The sequence below is a fragment of the Natator depressus genome, chromosome 3, assembly GCF_965152275.1.
Source record: "Natator depressus isolate rNatDep1 chromosome 3, rNatDep2.hap1, whole genome shotgun sequence".
Taxonomy (NCBI): Eukaryota; Metazoa; Chordata; order Testudines; family Cheloniidae; genus Natator; species Natator depressus.
In genome coordinates this window covers 33384595-33399961 of record NC_134236.1, presented here as the reverse complement: position 1 = coordinate 33399961, position 15367 = coordinate 33384595, and the positions used below count along the sequence as shown (strand labels likewise).

Here is a 15367-nt window from a genome sequence, read left to right as displayed (position 1 = left end):
TCTTCCGTGAGGACGTGTACTGTATATATCTTTGAAAAAGTTATTATTTTATCCTGTGGCTTGTATGGTAAAGGCACAACTTCTAAATAATGAAGTCAGCTTCTAAAGGAAGACAGCTGCTATTTTTAAAACTGCAATATGAAGGTTTAGTGAGGATGGCTTCTAAACAAAGATGTAAATGTGTAATGTATATAATATGGGTGAAATTCACCCCTATCTAGAAGGTCTGTTGAACCACTTAAGACCTCCACACAGCGGTGAATGTCACCTAAATGTGATTTTTCCCCCCACCCAATTACTGCCTTTCCAACGGTGAGAAAAGAGAGGTCAATAGTCAATTATAAGCAAATTATACAATTTCTGAGACCATATGTATATATTCAGTATTCAATATTGGGTCAATATATATTGTTATGCAGATGACAGAACCTATCACTTTCAAGCAGAAGATGAACAAGAGTGTCAAATGTGAGTTACTTCACTACTTTTGTTTCTGGTGTTGATATTCTACTGTTACTTTTCGTTAAACTTTAGATGCTTATAAAATTTTAAACAGCAAAATATTGCTATTGTTTTTAGATGGACATCTGTGCTACAGAACAGCAAAGAAGAAGCTTTAAATAATGCATTCAAAGGTGATGATAACACAGGAGAAAATAATATTGTCCAAGAGCTGACAAAAGAAATTATATCGGAGGTTCAGAGGATGACAGGAAATGATGTGTGTTGTGACTGTGGAGCTCAAGGTGACTAAATTAAAGTATTTCTAATTGGTAAAATTATATTTCTATTAAGAGTGTTTAAACTGTTGATTTATATTGTTCCTTTTTCTCTTAAATGCAGTTAACCATCTAGCAGAATATGCTAACAGCGTGATTGCAGAAGTTCATTAAGATAGATTTGCTATATCCTATTGTCCATTTAAAAAAAAAGTATCAGTAAGCTTTTTGCCTTTCTCCTACAGATTTTGGTAATTAGCCAGACTTATGTTACTTTTGATGAAGTAATTGCAATATCAGATATTATCATTGAGCCCTCCATTATATAATTTAAATTTTACTGTAAATTCAGTAAAAGTGGAAGTCATACTAGGATATTACAAATGTTCTGTGAATAATTTTTGTTACTATTTATTTTTTAATTGTTTTGCTTGACTTTGAGAACTGGCTGATTCTGATACTATACACTCATTTGAAAACAGTGCAGCTGCTTGACTGTGCTTTGCAGTGTGTAATTTTCACTCTTGGTTCGTATTGTTGATCAGTGAAATTCTGTTCTAATCCTTTTAAAATTAGTTTTTAATTCCTGCTGTTGCCCACTTTCTCCTATATGACAAAATCACTAAAGGAAGTAGTGCTTCTGAGCTGTCACTTTAGCTGAAAACACTAGACCTTGTTTTTCTCTTGGTTTCACTGCTCTGAATCAGTAGTAACTCTGTTAAGTAATTCGTTAGTTTGGTGTATAACTGGTATGAGAAGAATCAGTCCTACTGAAAGGAATAGTTCAGTGGAGCTGGGGTCAAACATTGTTTTAAAAAGTTACACAACTGTTTAGATCTTAAAAATAGATGATTTTCATTTGAAGGGTGGGCAATAGAAGAAAGGGAGAATGTTGTAGAGAGATAATGAGTAGTAGGTAGAGAGAGACTCCTTAATATCTCTGAAATGTTTTCTTGAGGATCCTTTGTGTCATGATGGAGTATATACTTTTCATGTTACTGCTGTTGCCCTGAGACTAAAATCTATACTCAGAAAACAAAAATAGGTAACATTATTATTTATATTACAGTCACAACCACAGGCCCTAATCTGGAGTTTTCTCCCATAATATTGGTACTGTACAAATACAGTCCTCAATCCTGTAAAGACTGAGGCACATGAGTAACTGTATACAAAAGAGCCATCCCATTAAGGGGCCATAGAGATAGACACAGTTCCCTTCCTAAGGAATTTAACATCTAAAGCTCACATTTTGACTTCTTTCATCATAAAAGATCTGGTTCAGATTTGCCAGGAGATTAAATTTAAAGGCATAAATATTGAAATCCTTAAATGTACACACAGGAATCTTATGTTCGTAGAACTTCATTTCCATATTATTAACCTTTACAGGGCAATCATTACCTAACAAAACTTTAGTTCTATGCTTTTTTTCCTTTGCTTCAGATCCTACCTGGCTTTCAACAAATCTGGGAATTCTGACTTGTATTGAATGTTCAGGAATCCATAGAGAACTTGGTGTTCACTACTCCAGAATGCAGTCACTCACGTTAGATGTGCTGGGAACATCTGAACTTTTGGTAAATGTTTTTATTAATTTATAAAATCTGAGGAAGATAGTGAGCGAGTTCCACTCCATGCATATTTTCATCATTTGAATTATATTCTTTCAGGCTTTGAAAATACCTCTGGATAAATACAAGCAAGAAATCTTCCTTTCTCAAATTAAAGTTCACTGGAAAACATTGTATTACTGAAGAAACTGTTTGTCTGGTATTAGAATTTGTATTAATAAGAGTGATTATATTTGGTGTTTAAGGGGGCTGTCTTTACAGTAAGTTTCTTTTAAAAAGAATACAACTATATGGCACTTAAATAGTGCCTTTCATGTGAGGAATTCAAGTACTTCTTCACTGTTTACCTCTTACCTTACGTTACATCTTTCAGCAGAGAATTTCAAAGTGTTTTTCAAAGTTCAAGAAAACCCATTGAAGTTAACTTCAGTGGGCATTGGATCAGGAACTTAATTGTGAAGACAGCTCTTGAGGGAAGGAACGGTATTGTCTCAGTTTTAGAGATGGGTAAAATGAGACCCAAAGATGTTGTGTAACTTGTTCACGGTCACATAGGCAGTCACAGAACTAGGACTAAAACCCCAAAATCCTGATTTCCATTTATCTTGTTCTCTGACTGCACAGTGCTTATGGCTAGCTACTGAACATATCTGTTTGAAACGTAGGTATTTATTTTTAACAGCTTGCCAAGAATATTGGGAATGCTGGTTTCAATGAAATTATGGAATTTTGTCTGCCAGCCGATGAGACAGTCAAACCTAATCCAAGCAGCGATATGTAAGTATAGATCCATTACTTGCTGAAAACAGGAAGTATTTAAATTGGCATCAGGAATGTCTTTTTTGCTGCTTAATGTGTTTTTCCACTCTATGTTGGGTGACTGTTTGATTTTCATCACAAATGTGGTGAAACCCTTTTTCTGGTGCCTTAATGATAAGTAAAGTATATGTTCACGTCATTTCCCCCTACCTCTGATTCTTCAGTAGGGAAGGTTATGTGTTACTAAGTCCCTCCATTGTACCTTACGAGTTATGGGACAAACTCACACTGACTGATGTGGATGTTGAAGTCCTCGGGCACGGCTATAGTAGGAGACCAAGGATTGAAGCCCATGTCCTCTCCTACACTGTTAAATACAAAAAAAAACTAAAATGAAGAACAGCCTGCTGAGAGTCACTGAGCATCCTCAGTACCCAGTGACTTCAACTGAAGGGCTCAGTACCTCGCAGAATCAGGCTCCTAAAGTCCCAGCTGCTCCCCCATCCCCTTCCCTACTGCATGAACTCAGAGAGAGAGAAAAATTGTCCCCAGGTGAAGTGAGCTCCCGGAGAGTCAGAAACTGCCCTGGCTCAGCAGTATGATATCTGGGAGCGCTACCCACCTGGCTCTTCTCTGTTGCCCACCATTTCTTTAGTTTGGTGCTGTAAGGAAGGTTCAACTTAACAGAAAACAAATCCAAAAACAAAGCTGTTTTTTCATATTAATGACTCATATCTATGAAAATCATTTGCACTGTCATCTGTTTAAAGGATAGGAAATAAATCTGTGTGATACAGCTCATCCGCCCAACTAAATCTCCTGGGATATGTACAAAATAACAGTCTGCAAAAATACCACATAGTCTTTTTAGATGGGTGGCACAAATAAAAAGATGTGTTGAATTAAAAGAAACTTTTAACAAAACACTTCATATGAATCTGACTTTACATGTGAATTCTAATTGAAATTGTTACCCACCAACAGTTAAGAATGTGGATTCAACAGTTGTACTAAAAATAACATTGTGAGGAACTTTACAATGAATCGGAGAGGCTAAGCACTGTGAAAGAAAGGGGAAGGGTTAAACAAAATGAAATTCTGTCTAAGAAGGACAAGAGAAGATTTTGAAGCATACAAGCTTCCTGCTCCTTTGACAGCCTGATAGACAACGAAAAAATTAAAACCAGGAGAACAAGCTTTGAACAAAGCATACTTGCTCTGATTGCCATTGCTCTTTCAGTAATCTGTAACAGAGCATATATTAAATGTTTCATGACAGCAGATTTTAAAAACAATTCAAACTTAATAATGTAAAACAATAGAGTAGAAGCATAGAAGTGCTTCAATTTTTGATACATCCATTAGTATACTATCTAAGGCTTAAATTTGTGGCTTTGCCACAAGCTCCCTGTGTATAGGGTAGTATATATCTGCACCACCTCAAGACCACAACAGGTAAGGAATTATACCTCCGAGAGATACAGTTCATTCAATGTGCCCAAGGTCCCAGTTGGGCCATGCTGAGATTGCTCAGTTAGGGCAAACTGCAAAGAATGGGACAGACAGTCACCAAAACTGGTGGTTATTTCTAATACTTAGATTCACCAAGCCAGCAACAAAACAGCTTCCACAATACCTTACTGGTTACCCAGAAGCCAAAAACACAGTCCCCTTAAAGCAACCCAGCCTGCGGGCTTCCTCCCAGACAGCCAACTCAAATATGATGAAGATTACTGAAATCTGGTTCATTATATAAATAATTTTATCAATCCCAAAGGATCAGACACATTACCCTCCGTATTAATGAATGTTTCAGATCTTACCCAATTCTTATCAACTAAACTAAAATTTATTAAAAAATAAAAGAGAGAGAGTATTGGTTAAAAGATCATTTATACATACAGACATATTCGGAGTTTTTAGGTCAGTTTCATAGTAGAGATGGTGAGCTTTAGCATTGCAGAGAGTTCTTTCAGAATCAGTCCATAGGTTCAGTCCAATGTGCAGTATCAAGGTGATCCAGAATGGAGCTGGAGACCTCAGTCTTTCGGCTCAAACTTCCCCTGATAAAGCTTAAGCAGATCTGAGTTGAAAGGATCGGTTCCCAAGAGTTGTTTTTATAGTTTTCTGGCAAGCTATGATAGTCTCTTGACAGCAAGAGTTCCTTGGGTGAAGAATAGTGTCTTTGAAGTAGAATTACTTATTTCCTATGTATACACAGGTAACTAGTTTAGTTCATAAGCTCCGTACAAACCTAGAACAAAAAGATGGTCCCTGCTTACAATCTAAGTATAAGACAAGAAGTGACAGTTAGGGAAGTACAAGTAACCAGTGTGACAATATTGGTCAGCATGCATACCAATAGCTCCAAGGCGCTACCCATTCCCTGCCTATATGTTCTGGATAAGGGAAGTAGAGGGCATACAGAACCTGCTTACTGTTATGAATCTGGATCCAAGGTCTGGGTAGTATGTGCAGGGGTGTAAGGAAGGTGTCTTGTACCCCTGCATGAGCAACTAGTATAAACAAGCTAGCTTGGTGCATGTTACATAGTGTTAGTGTCAGCAAACCAAAATATGAAGCTTTGAGGTGACTCTCAAGCATAAATCTGGTATAATCATGAGCACAATTTCACATCAGGGTTTTAGAAGAGACAAAATTGTTGCCAAACGTCAGTGTTTTTCTATATCACTGAGGATATTGGATGTTCAGTTCATCATAACTTTAATACGGTAGAACCTCAGAGTTACGGACTCTTCGGGAATGGAGGTTGTCTGTAACTCTGAAATATTCATAACTCTGAACAAAGCTCAGTTCAGGCTCCAGCAGCTGACACTCCAGGCCAGGCTTCAGCAGCAGCTGAGCGTCCTACTCAGCACTGGCATGAGTTTGCAAACTTGTCCCCTTCCCAGTGGGGGGGCTGGGTGGGGGTGTGTGTGTGTGTGTGTGTGTGAGAAAATAGTGTGTCCCCTTCCTGGGGGTAAAAACACATCCCCCTCCTGGTCTGCTGCTCTGCACTCCCTAGCTAACGGTAAGGAGCTGCCCTGTTCTTGGGGTGGGGACAGGCAGCCCAGATGTGCCTACCTTTAAGATGCAATACAGGCACAGTATCATATTTGCTTTTTGCAAGGGGTGGGGGTTCTTTGCTGCTACCTGATTGGTTACTTCCGGTTTCACATGGTGTCCGGTTGACCGGTCAGTCTGGTGGTCGTATCTTTGAGGTTCTACTGTATTTGTATTTTACACTGGACGTATAAAACAAACTGCATGTCATATATATGTATTTGAGAATAGGGAAGTATCACAATGTATGTGAAACAACCCTTCCCCAGAGTAGAGATTGTGTTTAAAATATTTTTGCCTGTTTATGTATGTGTGTCTGTAGAGATCCTGTTAAAAGTTTTTTAAAAGTAAATTATATTCAATTTCAGGAATGCAAGAAAAGATTATATTACTGCCAAGTATATTGAGAGAAAATATTCAAGGAAGAAACATGTTGACAATGCAGCTAAACTGCATAGTCTCTGTGAAGCAGTCAAAGCAAGAGACATTTTTGGATTGGTTCAAGTATATGCTGATGGTGTAGATCTGACTGAAAAAATTCCACTTGCCAATGGACATGTAAGAGTGGCAAATTTTCCTATCCAGCATTTTAATAAGAGAGGCAGCATGTTTTTATTAACGAAAGTGACAACAAATAATTTTTGAGTAACTCACATAAGTCCTTGTTGTTGTAAGATGTTTTGTAATAGCAAAAGAACAGAGCAAATGAATTTAACCAAAATTGAAATCATTCTTAATTCATTTTCATGATTTAAAATGCACTATTTAAAAACAACTCAAGTCTGTTTTCTGTTTTGTTTTAACCAGTTTTATTTGTCTTTTGTGGGGCGGGAGGGGGAGTTTCTACACACGAATATCTTTCAATATAGCATGTGTAAGGATATTGAAAATCTAACATTTGGATTCATCTGACTGACGTGCTAGTAGAGTTTCATTATTAGAATTGAAAATCAGTTTTTCTGGGATTATTTGGTCTTCCACATTTGTTGTTCTTGTAATCTTCTTAGGAAGAGATCTGATCATTGGACTGTTCAGAAAGTAGCCTGTAGTGCTAATGTTGCTAAAAGCAACATTAATTGACTGAAAAGCCACATAGAAGAATTGGAAGGTTAAAAAAAAAAAAACTCATTTTTTGTGCTTGATAACTTCAAGCTTTTCTCAAAACACATTTGTAATTCTGGTTGCGGGGTGGGGGTTTAAATCAGAGCTTTCCAGTTTGATAACAAGAAAGAGATAACTAGATCTCAGGCTCAAAAATAGATTCCTTTATTGTTACTAGAAAGAATTCTCCAAGTATTTTATACAGCTGTGAGGGACTTTTGTTTGTTTGTGTTCTTAGTTTTGTTTTAGTTAAGTTTTAAATCTGAATAGTCAGCTGGTCAGCCTTTCTGGATATTAAACACAGCAAGCATCCCCCTTTGTAAAAGCCCATATCCAGAATTAATTCACCCTTTAGGATTCAATTCAGCAAAGCATTTATGCACATGCTTAAGTCCCAGTAACTTCAATGAGACTTTAAGTGCCTTGCTGAAGAGAGGGTAGATGAACGGGGGCCATAGCTTTTAAAACTACAGCTGGATTTTCCCACGGCAGGTTGGCACTCCTGTATGTACATTAACTCTTTTAGGTTTATGGAGCTGGCAGCTTGGTGTAACTAAGCCTGGTTATAGAGTTAAAAGAAACACCTTCACAGTGGTATGAAGGCCAGAAGTGGTAAATGCTGCCTTTTGCCATTTTCACTTGATTTTAGATTCTTTTAATAGATTTAATTTGAATGCCAGAATGTACCATTAGATCATCTAGTCTGACCCTCTGTATATCACACAGCATTAAATTTCACTCCGATAACTCTTTTTATTAAGCTCAGTAAGTTTAGTTGGACTAAAGCATTTCAGTCTTCAGGAGACTAAACTGTTATGTGTCATGGCCAGAGAACAGGAGAGACCAAGATGCTACTAATGCCCAAGGTTTCTGCAATGGCAGAGAATTGATTAGATGGGGTATGCCCAGATGATCCTAGCAAGTGACCCAGGCTGCCTAGGAAGGCAAAAAACCTCCCAAGGTCCCTGTCAATGTGACCTTTGGGAAAATTCCTTCCTGGCCCAAAATTTGGCAGTCCGATTAACACTGAGCATGTGAGCAAGATGCATCAGCCAGACATGTAAGAAAAAGGATTCTTTGTACTACTTTGGACTGCTTGTAAAGTTTGCTGTAGAAAAAAGCACTCTTAAGCAAGACCAGGAATTAGAGACAACAGTTCAGATTTCCAACTCACTGATCCAGGCATAAACCAAGACTAATTCTGTTGATGCATATGGAGTTACATCACTGTAAAACTGGTGTGAAAGGAGAATTGAGCCCAATATTTTCTGAGATATTCTAAACTGTAAAGGTCCGGAGAAGAGTATTACGTTCAGACTTGTAGGGAAAATGTGATTTTTTTTTTCTTTATGAGGCAGGCAGAAATCAATATTCAGGAGTTGCACTGTTACTGTGTAAAATTTGTACAGTGTAAAATGTGAGACATTTTCCCTAAATATTCTTAGCAGATAGTCAAAAGAAACATTTGTTTTTTTAAATTTAGGAGCAAGACGAAACAGCACTTCACCTTGCAGTTAGATCAGTTGATCGAACTTCCCTTCACATAGTTGACTTTTTAGTGCAGAATAGGTAAGTGTATAATTAATTATTAAAATGCAACTGTTTGAGCTCTATGAAATAGTACTCCACATGGAGTTACAGTGGGGGTGAATTTGATGCAAAAACTTTAATTCTGTCTTTTGAAAATCTAGTTGCCCAAGTGTTTGTGGGAAGAGAACTTTATTAGCATGTGGCTAGGAAATTAATTTGAACCAACTTTTTCCCCCAACAGTGGCAACCTTGACAAGCAAACGTATAAGGGTAGCACAGCTTTGCATTACTGCTGTTGGACTGACAATGTTGAGTGCCTCAAACTGCTGCTGAGAGGGAAAGCTTCTATTGAAATAGGTAAAAGGATAATGTGTACTTCATTTTAATATTTGCTACCGTTGCAAATGGTGTCTGAGAAAAGTGTAGCAATGATAAACGAAGATTAGTAATGTGTGTGCATTTCCCCCTTCCGTTGTGTAACGTGTTCCACTGTATAATATCTCAATTTTTTAAGAAATGTTTAAAATATTGATTTTTTTTTAAATTCAAGTTTAAACAAAGGGTGGATTGATTAAAATTAGCAATTTAAATCATCAAGTGGAAATACTTGAGGTAGAGCATCGATTTTAATCAATTTTCCCATTTCTATTTCCATTATTATCTAAAGAAAGATGCATTCTCACTGGTTGATATAACCGTTAAAACATGTTGTTTTGCAACTAAATAGAGCCTTTACTCTAATTTTGGTACATCTTTTTGCTACCTAGGATGGTACACTATAACTATATATATTTATTTAAGCAATTGTACAGCTATAACATTTTGAGGTTCAACCCAGACCAGTGAGAGGTTGTGTTGCCACCTGCCCTGTAACCCTGGGTGCGTAAAATGCTCTGCTGCGGCTCACAGCCCAGACACCAGCATCCAGTCAACAAGCATGTAGTTCTATAAGTGTCTGTGTCCTGAGCAGCCTTGATTCAGTGGTCTAATCCCAGCAGCCTTTCTAAAACACACCCGCTCCACCCTGGTCTCCATCAGCCTTGGTAGTAATACTTGCAGGGTGACCACAACGCACGCCAGTCCCAAATTTCCCCAAAACCATCTGCCATGAAGTATCCAGCCCTCTCCTGGAACACTGAGGGAAGTAATAAGGTTTGTTGCGCCTTTAAAGAGACAAAAGTACAGCGTATTACTTTAACTTCAACAATCCTTTTTATTCAAACACAGCACTGAATTGGATTATAGTAAAAATAAAACAAGAGTATTAATAAAAGGACAATAGATTAAGAGATACCGAGTAGAAAGGATTGAACAGATTACAAACAAACCAAAATAAAAATACATTTTCTAATGGCTAAAACCTAACTTAACACAATATAGATTTTGCTCAATGTAGTTTTCTCACCATTCTTTGTCTAGCATGGCTGACCAGACCCAGTGGCCAGGACTCAATACAGAGCACAAAATGCTTGGCTCCTTTGTCTTCTTAGGTGTAGGATAAAGATGGAGTCTCTCTCTCTCTCTCTCTCCCTCTCCCCCCCCCTTATATTCCCAAAGGAATTTTCTTTGTCTTACAGATCAGGAAGGCCTCCTGGGAATTTAGTCTCCTGTGTCTTTCTGAGGTGCAGGAGCCATGTTAATTCTCTGTCTGTTGAGTTCACTCCCAGGATAACCTCGCTGGTTTAGCGTGATAGTTTTATTTACCTTTTATGTAAATGCACCTTCCTTGTCTCTGCCTGCTGACCAGGCTGGCCAGCCAAACAAATACACATTCCATTGTCTAGGGCAGACTGGGCTTATGCACTGATTGTCAGACACATTATCCATAACTCTTTGAACACACCCCATACATACATCATGCAGGAATATTAATGACGAGTGAATTATTAGTTTTCCGATGATGTCTTACATGCCACCTTTTAGTGTGTGTTAAGTGTAGTGAGTATGTCAGGACTGACAAGAGCTGCTGACAGAGTAGTGAAGCATCACTGGGCCTCTGTGTCATAATAGCTTAATATTTCAGATTCTAATTAAATGTACATTTTTAGTATGTTAGAAAATGGTGAATGAAATATTGCTTATTTACTAGATGATTAACTTTTTGCTCATGATTTGTGTCAAGCTGCATTTGGATGGTAACTGGAATTTAATTAAACACACAAAAAAGCATATAAAATATATTTGTATTAAAACAACCTTTAAATGTTTTGTATACATAAACTTCTTGTATCAAACCACGTTTCACATTTATAACTAAATTATAATAAATTTAGGCCTTAACACATTTTGTATTAAATGCAGATTTCATTTTAAACAAGTTTACTTTACATTTATTGTAATTTAAATACCAGAACTAAAAAATCCAATTTGAATTTAAAAATCCAACTTTTAATTTAAAAAAATTTATCCTCCCTGAAACAAAGGGCATAAACTAGTGTTTTTAAACTATTTTTGAAACCACACTATATAGCTAAAAATCCCTTTGTTTAATTGGCCTGTAAGCAGGCTACATAGTGGGGTTTTCTGGGAGCTGTAATAACTTACTATATGAAGCACAGTAAGTTATCACAATGAGCAGCAGCAAGCTAAATGCTGCGATGGGGAACTTAACATGAGGGAAGAAGATCAGCTTTAGAATAACTTAGTTTGGCTCACTTACTCAACTTAGTTCGGTTCATTTCTTGTGAAAAAATCTAATATCGTTCTGGGATCAATTAACAGGAGCATCATATGTAAGATATAGGAGCTTATTTTCCTACTCTGCTTGGCACTGGTGAGGCTGCAGCTGGACTACTGTGTCCAGTTCTGGGTGCCACACTTTAAGAAAGATGTGGACAAACTGGAGCGAGTTCAGAGGAGAGCAATAAAAGGTTTAGAAAACCTGACCTATGAGGAAAGGTTAAAAACACTGGGAAATGGTTAGCCTTGAGGAAAGAAGACTGAGGGGGAGACCTCATAATACTGTTCAAATATGTTAAGGGCAATTATGGAGAGGACAGAGATCAATTGCTGTCCATTTCATTGAAGGTAGGATAAGCCGTAATGGTCTTAATCTGCATCAAGGAAGATTTAGGTTAGATACTACGAAAATCTTTCTAATGATAAAGATGGTTAAATACATTACTGGAATAGGCTTCCAGGGAGGTTGTGGAGTCCCCATCACTGGAGGTTTTTAAGACTAGGTTAGACAAACATCTGCCAGAGATATTCTAGGTATACTTGGTCCTGCCTCGAGGTCCCTTCCAGCCCTACGTTTCTATGATTCTGTGATCACATAACTATAGGTTTACCTCATGTTTAATAATGTGCTCATGTCACCTATTACACATAGCAGTGTGACTTTCTCTTCTCACTGAATTGTAGCCAATGAAGCTGGAGAGACGCCGCTTGATATAGCTAAACGTTTAAAACATACACACTGTGAAGAATTGGTAAGTTTTGCATCTTCCATTATTATTTTGTTTTTATAAATAGAATTATTTCTGAACATTTAGTAGTTCATAATGGGTACTCAGTTAGTATTTGTAGCACAGAAATACCATCAGCATCTGTTCAGTGTCCTGTAAGAAATGAATTGATGAAATCAATCCAGTATCTCCTTGACTGGTGTCCACCTATCAAAAACTGCCATAATAGTTAACTTCTTTGTTTGGCAGTCTCAACCGAGAAGCCAGTAATTGAAGCAAATAAGGCCTGAGTTACCCTCTTACTCCAACACATGATTAAGGAGCATTGTTGGGTAGTGCAAGGCCAAGCTGCATCTGGTTTATTTGCTCTGTGGATAAACAGAAGATTTTAGTTTTCAGACTTGCCTGTCCAATAACTTTCTGAAGCACTAAACTCTCTGTTTTAAAAGACATAATCTTTGCACTTTAAAAGAAAAAAAAATACTGATTTTTACGTCTGTTCAAGGAAGTTATATTTTAACTGTTCATAACTACTGCACATGGCACTGTTACTAACAGACTACTGTGTTTCCTTAGCTTACTCAAGCATTATCTGGAAGATTTAATTCTCATGTTCATGTAGAATATGAATGGCGGTTACTCCATGAAGATCTGGATGAAAGTGATGATGATGTGGATGAAAAGCTGCAGGTTTGTGCCTGATACTATACATTTAACTTTACAAACGTATCTTTTAAAAATATTTTTATGCTTTAGATAAAATGTTACAGTGTTTCTATAGGTAAGGGTGCAGAATAATGCAAATGAAATTTCATAATGAAAATCAGTGGTTTTGTTTCTAGATAATTTCCTGAATTATAGTTTGTCTGCCTTTTCCTGTTGGTTTTAATTACAAAACAGTTTAGTCTGTCATGATCAGATGGTGCCTTTGTGATGTAAAGGAGGGAAATTGAGGCATGTGGTGACTCCTCCTCTTCCCAAAGCTGGCATTTTAGTGATAGTCAGCTAGTGCAGAATACAATACAATTTGTTTCAGTAAATTAAGAGTTTTTGTATTTATGGGACGCATAGCAGAAGCCAACATCAAAGATAGGAAAGGTGCTTTCAAAAGATAGTGATTCATTATAGAATCTTCACATATGTGTGAAATGTCTGAGGTCAGTGGCTCTGGTCTTGCAAAGAGTTACGCATGGGCTTCACTTCAGTGTGATTAATCCTGTGTATTAAGTTAAGCATGTCCATTGGTTTTTGCAGGATTGGGGCCTTAGCTCTGAATCCTCTCCATAAAATGCATATTTTCCTTTCCATATTCTGAGCTGGTGTTATTGATGGTTTTAGGGTAAAATTTTCAGAAGTATCTGAGTGACTAAGGGAAGTGACTAAGTCTCATTTCAAAATGGAACTTGGGGCCAAAATGTTATGGGTATTTAGATGCTAAAAAATGCAGATTGTTGCCTAATGAGATTTTTCAAAAGTCCAAACATACATTGATTTCAGAAGCACGTAGGTGCCTAGCATCCATTGATTTCAATGGGAGTTAAGCACCCATGTGCTTCTGAAAATTCCTCTAAGTTCTGATCTGCAGCTTTAGATGCCTAAATGCCTTTTCAAATCTGACCCTTAGGAGTTATTGGGACTGAAGCTCCTAAAGTATCTGTCACATTAGAAAATGAGATTTAGGCTCTCAAGGCACTTAGAGTAACATTTTCAAAAGTGCCATAGTCACTTATATGGATGGTCCAGATGGCAGCGTGTGAGCTGGATTCAGCCTTGTGGGATTATTCAGTCTAGCCCCAAATGTGTCTGGCAGCCCCCAGCAGCAGCTGCCTAGAATGTGTGACAGATGTAGAGCATTGCAGTGAAATGTTGCATATGCCTGAGACCTGCTCTACAAAATGGTGTCCTCTGTGCGTCACAGCCCATAAGTGTGAGGTCATGCTGCATGGAGGATGCCATTTTGTAGAGTGGGTCTCAGGCATGTGCAAGCATGTCACTGCAAGAGAGGGAATGTAGCAGGCCATTGAAGGTCAGTGCCATCTCTTGCAATCAGTGTGGGGTGGAGTAGTCTTTATTAACCAGAACAACCCTAACCAGCCCTGCACTCTGCTCTTCTTCCAATCCCCACACTTAAAGCCCCGGGTCCTGTGTATATGACAGCACTCAGTGGTGGACTGCTTGGTTTTTCTCTCTACTGCAGTTGCCATATTCTTGAGTTTCTTCCTTCCCAATGGACACAAATGAAACAGCTGAATGAGCTACATAACAGACTGATCCTGATGTGCCCTGAGTAATTCCCAGCTCTCTCATTGAGCATAAGTTTGTCCAGCCTGAGAGGTCATGTGCAAGGTGAAATGGGAGAGAGAATAGGAAGGGGAGGGAGGGTGTGTGTGGGTGTGGGTGTGTGTAACCTTGAAAGGACAGACAGGGCCTTCTCTGCCAAAGGCTGGTGATGCTAGGATGCTCTCACAGGCTACATGGAGTTTTTGCTCCTGCCTGAGCTATGGCTAGATTCAGGTGCCCACAGCCATAGAACACCCCGACACACATCTTGAGTCAGGAGTGGGAGGGGTGTGCGAACCATTTAAAAGAGCTCTGGTGGCACCCTGGCTTGATATGATGTTTCTGGGATGTGGCAAAGACAAAGGACCATTTCTCCTTGGTCAACAACCAGAACATATCTGCGTACTGTGTTTGTTGCAGTGTGTGGTCCATGAATTTTAAACACAGCACATTAAAAAGTGGTGCAACAGTAATCCCAGTGCAAAGGAACAAGTAAATGCAATTGCTGCAATTAAGAAAAGAAAAGTTGATGCAGAGAATAAAGCATTTCACACCAAGTGGATGAAACAACATGATGACTTGTTCGTTGAAAGTAATGGATAACCACAGTGCCTTGTGTACTTGCTAGTGATAGTTGTGTGGAAGGAGTATATCAGCCAACATCACAGCATACTGCACAAAGCCAAATATGAGAGGTACCCTGAAGAGTCATGTATCACTCCTGTTAAGGCCTTGGGGGGAAAAAAAAAACTTCAAAGCAGAGACACACATTGATGAAATCTTCAACTGCACGACTTGCAAGTCTGACTACATTTTATGAGGCCTACCTTGAGCTAGTAAGATGTAAAAAAAGCCTTTTAGGGATGGTGATGTGGTTAAAAAAGGGTGTGCAATCCAGATGGCTCGTGCATTTGAGGATGGAAAAATAGAAAGG

The 15367-nt window shown here is 38.1% G+C and overlaps 1 protein-coding gene across 4 annotated transcripts in view; it reads left to right on the top strand.

Annotated features, from left to right (window-relative positions):
- ASAP2 (ArfGAP with SH3 domain, ankyrin repeat and PH domain 2) overlaps positions 1 to 15367 on the top strand; it is a 174208-nt gene that overhangs the window by 126980 nt on the left and 31861 nt on the right. For all 4 annotated transcript variants that reach the window (XM_074947676.1, XM_074947678.1, XM_074947679.1 and 1 more), the window contains 9 exons: positions 420 to 468; positions 580 to 746; positions 2166 to 2299; positions 2976 to 3070; positions 6484 to 6673; positions 8700 to 8785; positions 8988 to 9103; positions 12110 to 12177; positions 12730 to 12843. In XM_074947676.1, the coding sequence (XP_074803777.1) occupies positions 420 to 468; positions 580 to 746; positions 2166 to 2299; positions 2976 to 3070; positions 6484 to 6673; positions 8700 to 8785; positions 8988 to 9103; positions 12110 to 12177; positions 12730 to 12843 (1019 nt within the window). The remainder of the gene's footprint in view (positions 1 to 419; positions 469 to 579; positions 747 to 2165; positions 2300 to 2975; positions 3071 to 6483; positions 6674 to 8699; positions 8786 to 8987; positions 9104 to 12109; positions 12178 to 12729; positions 12844 to 15367) is intronic.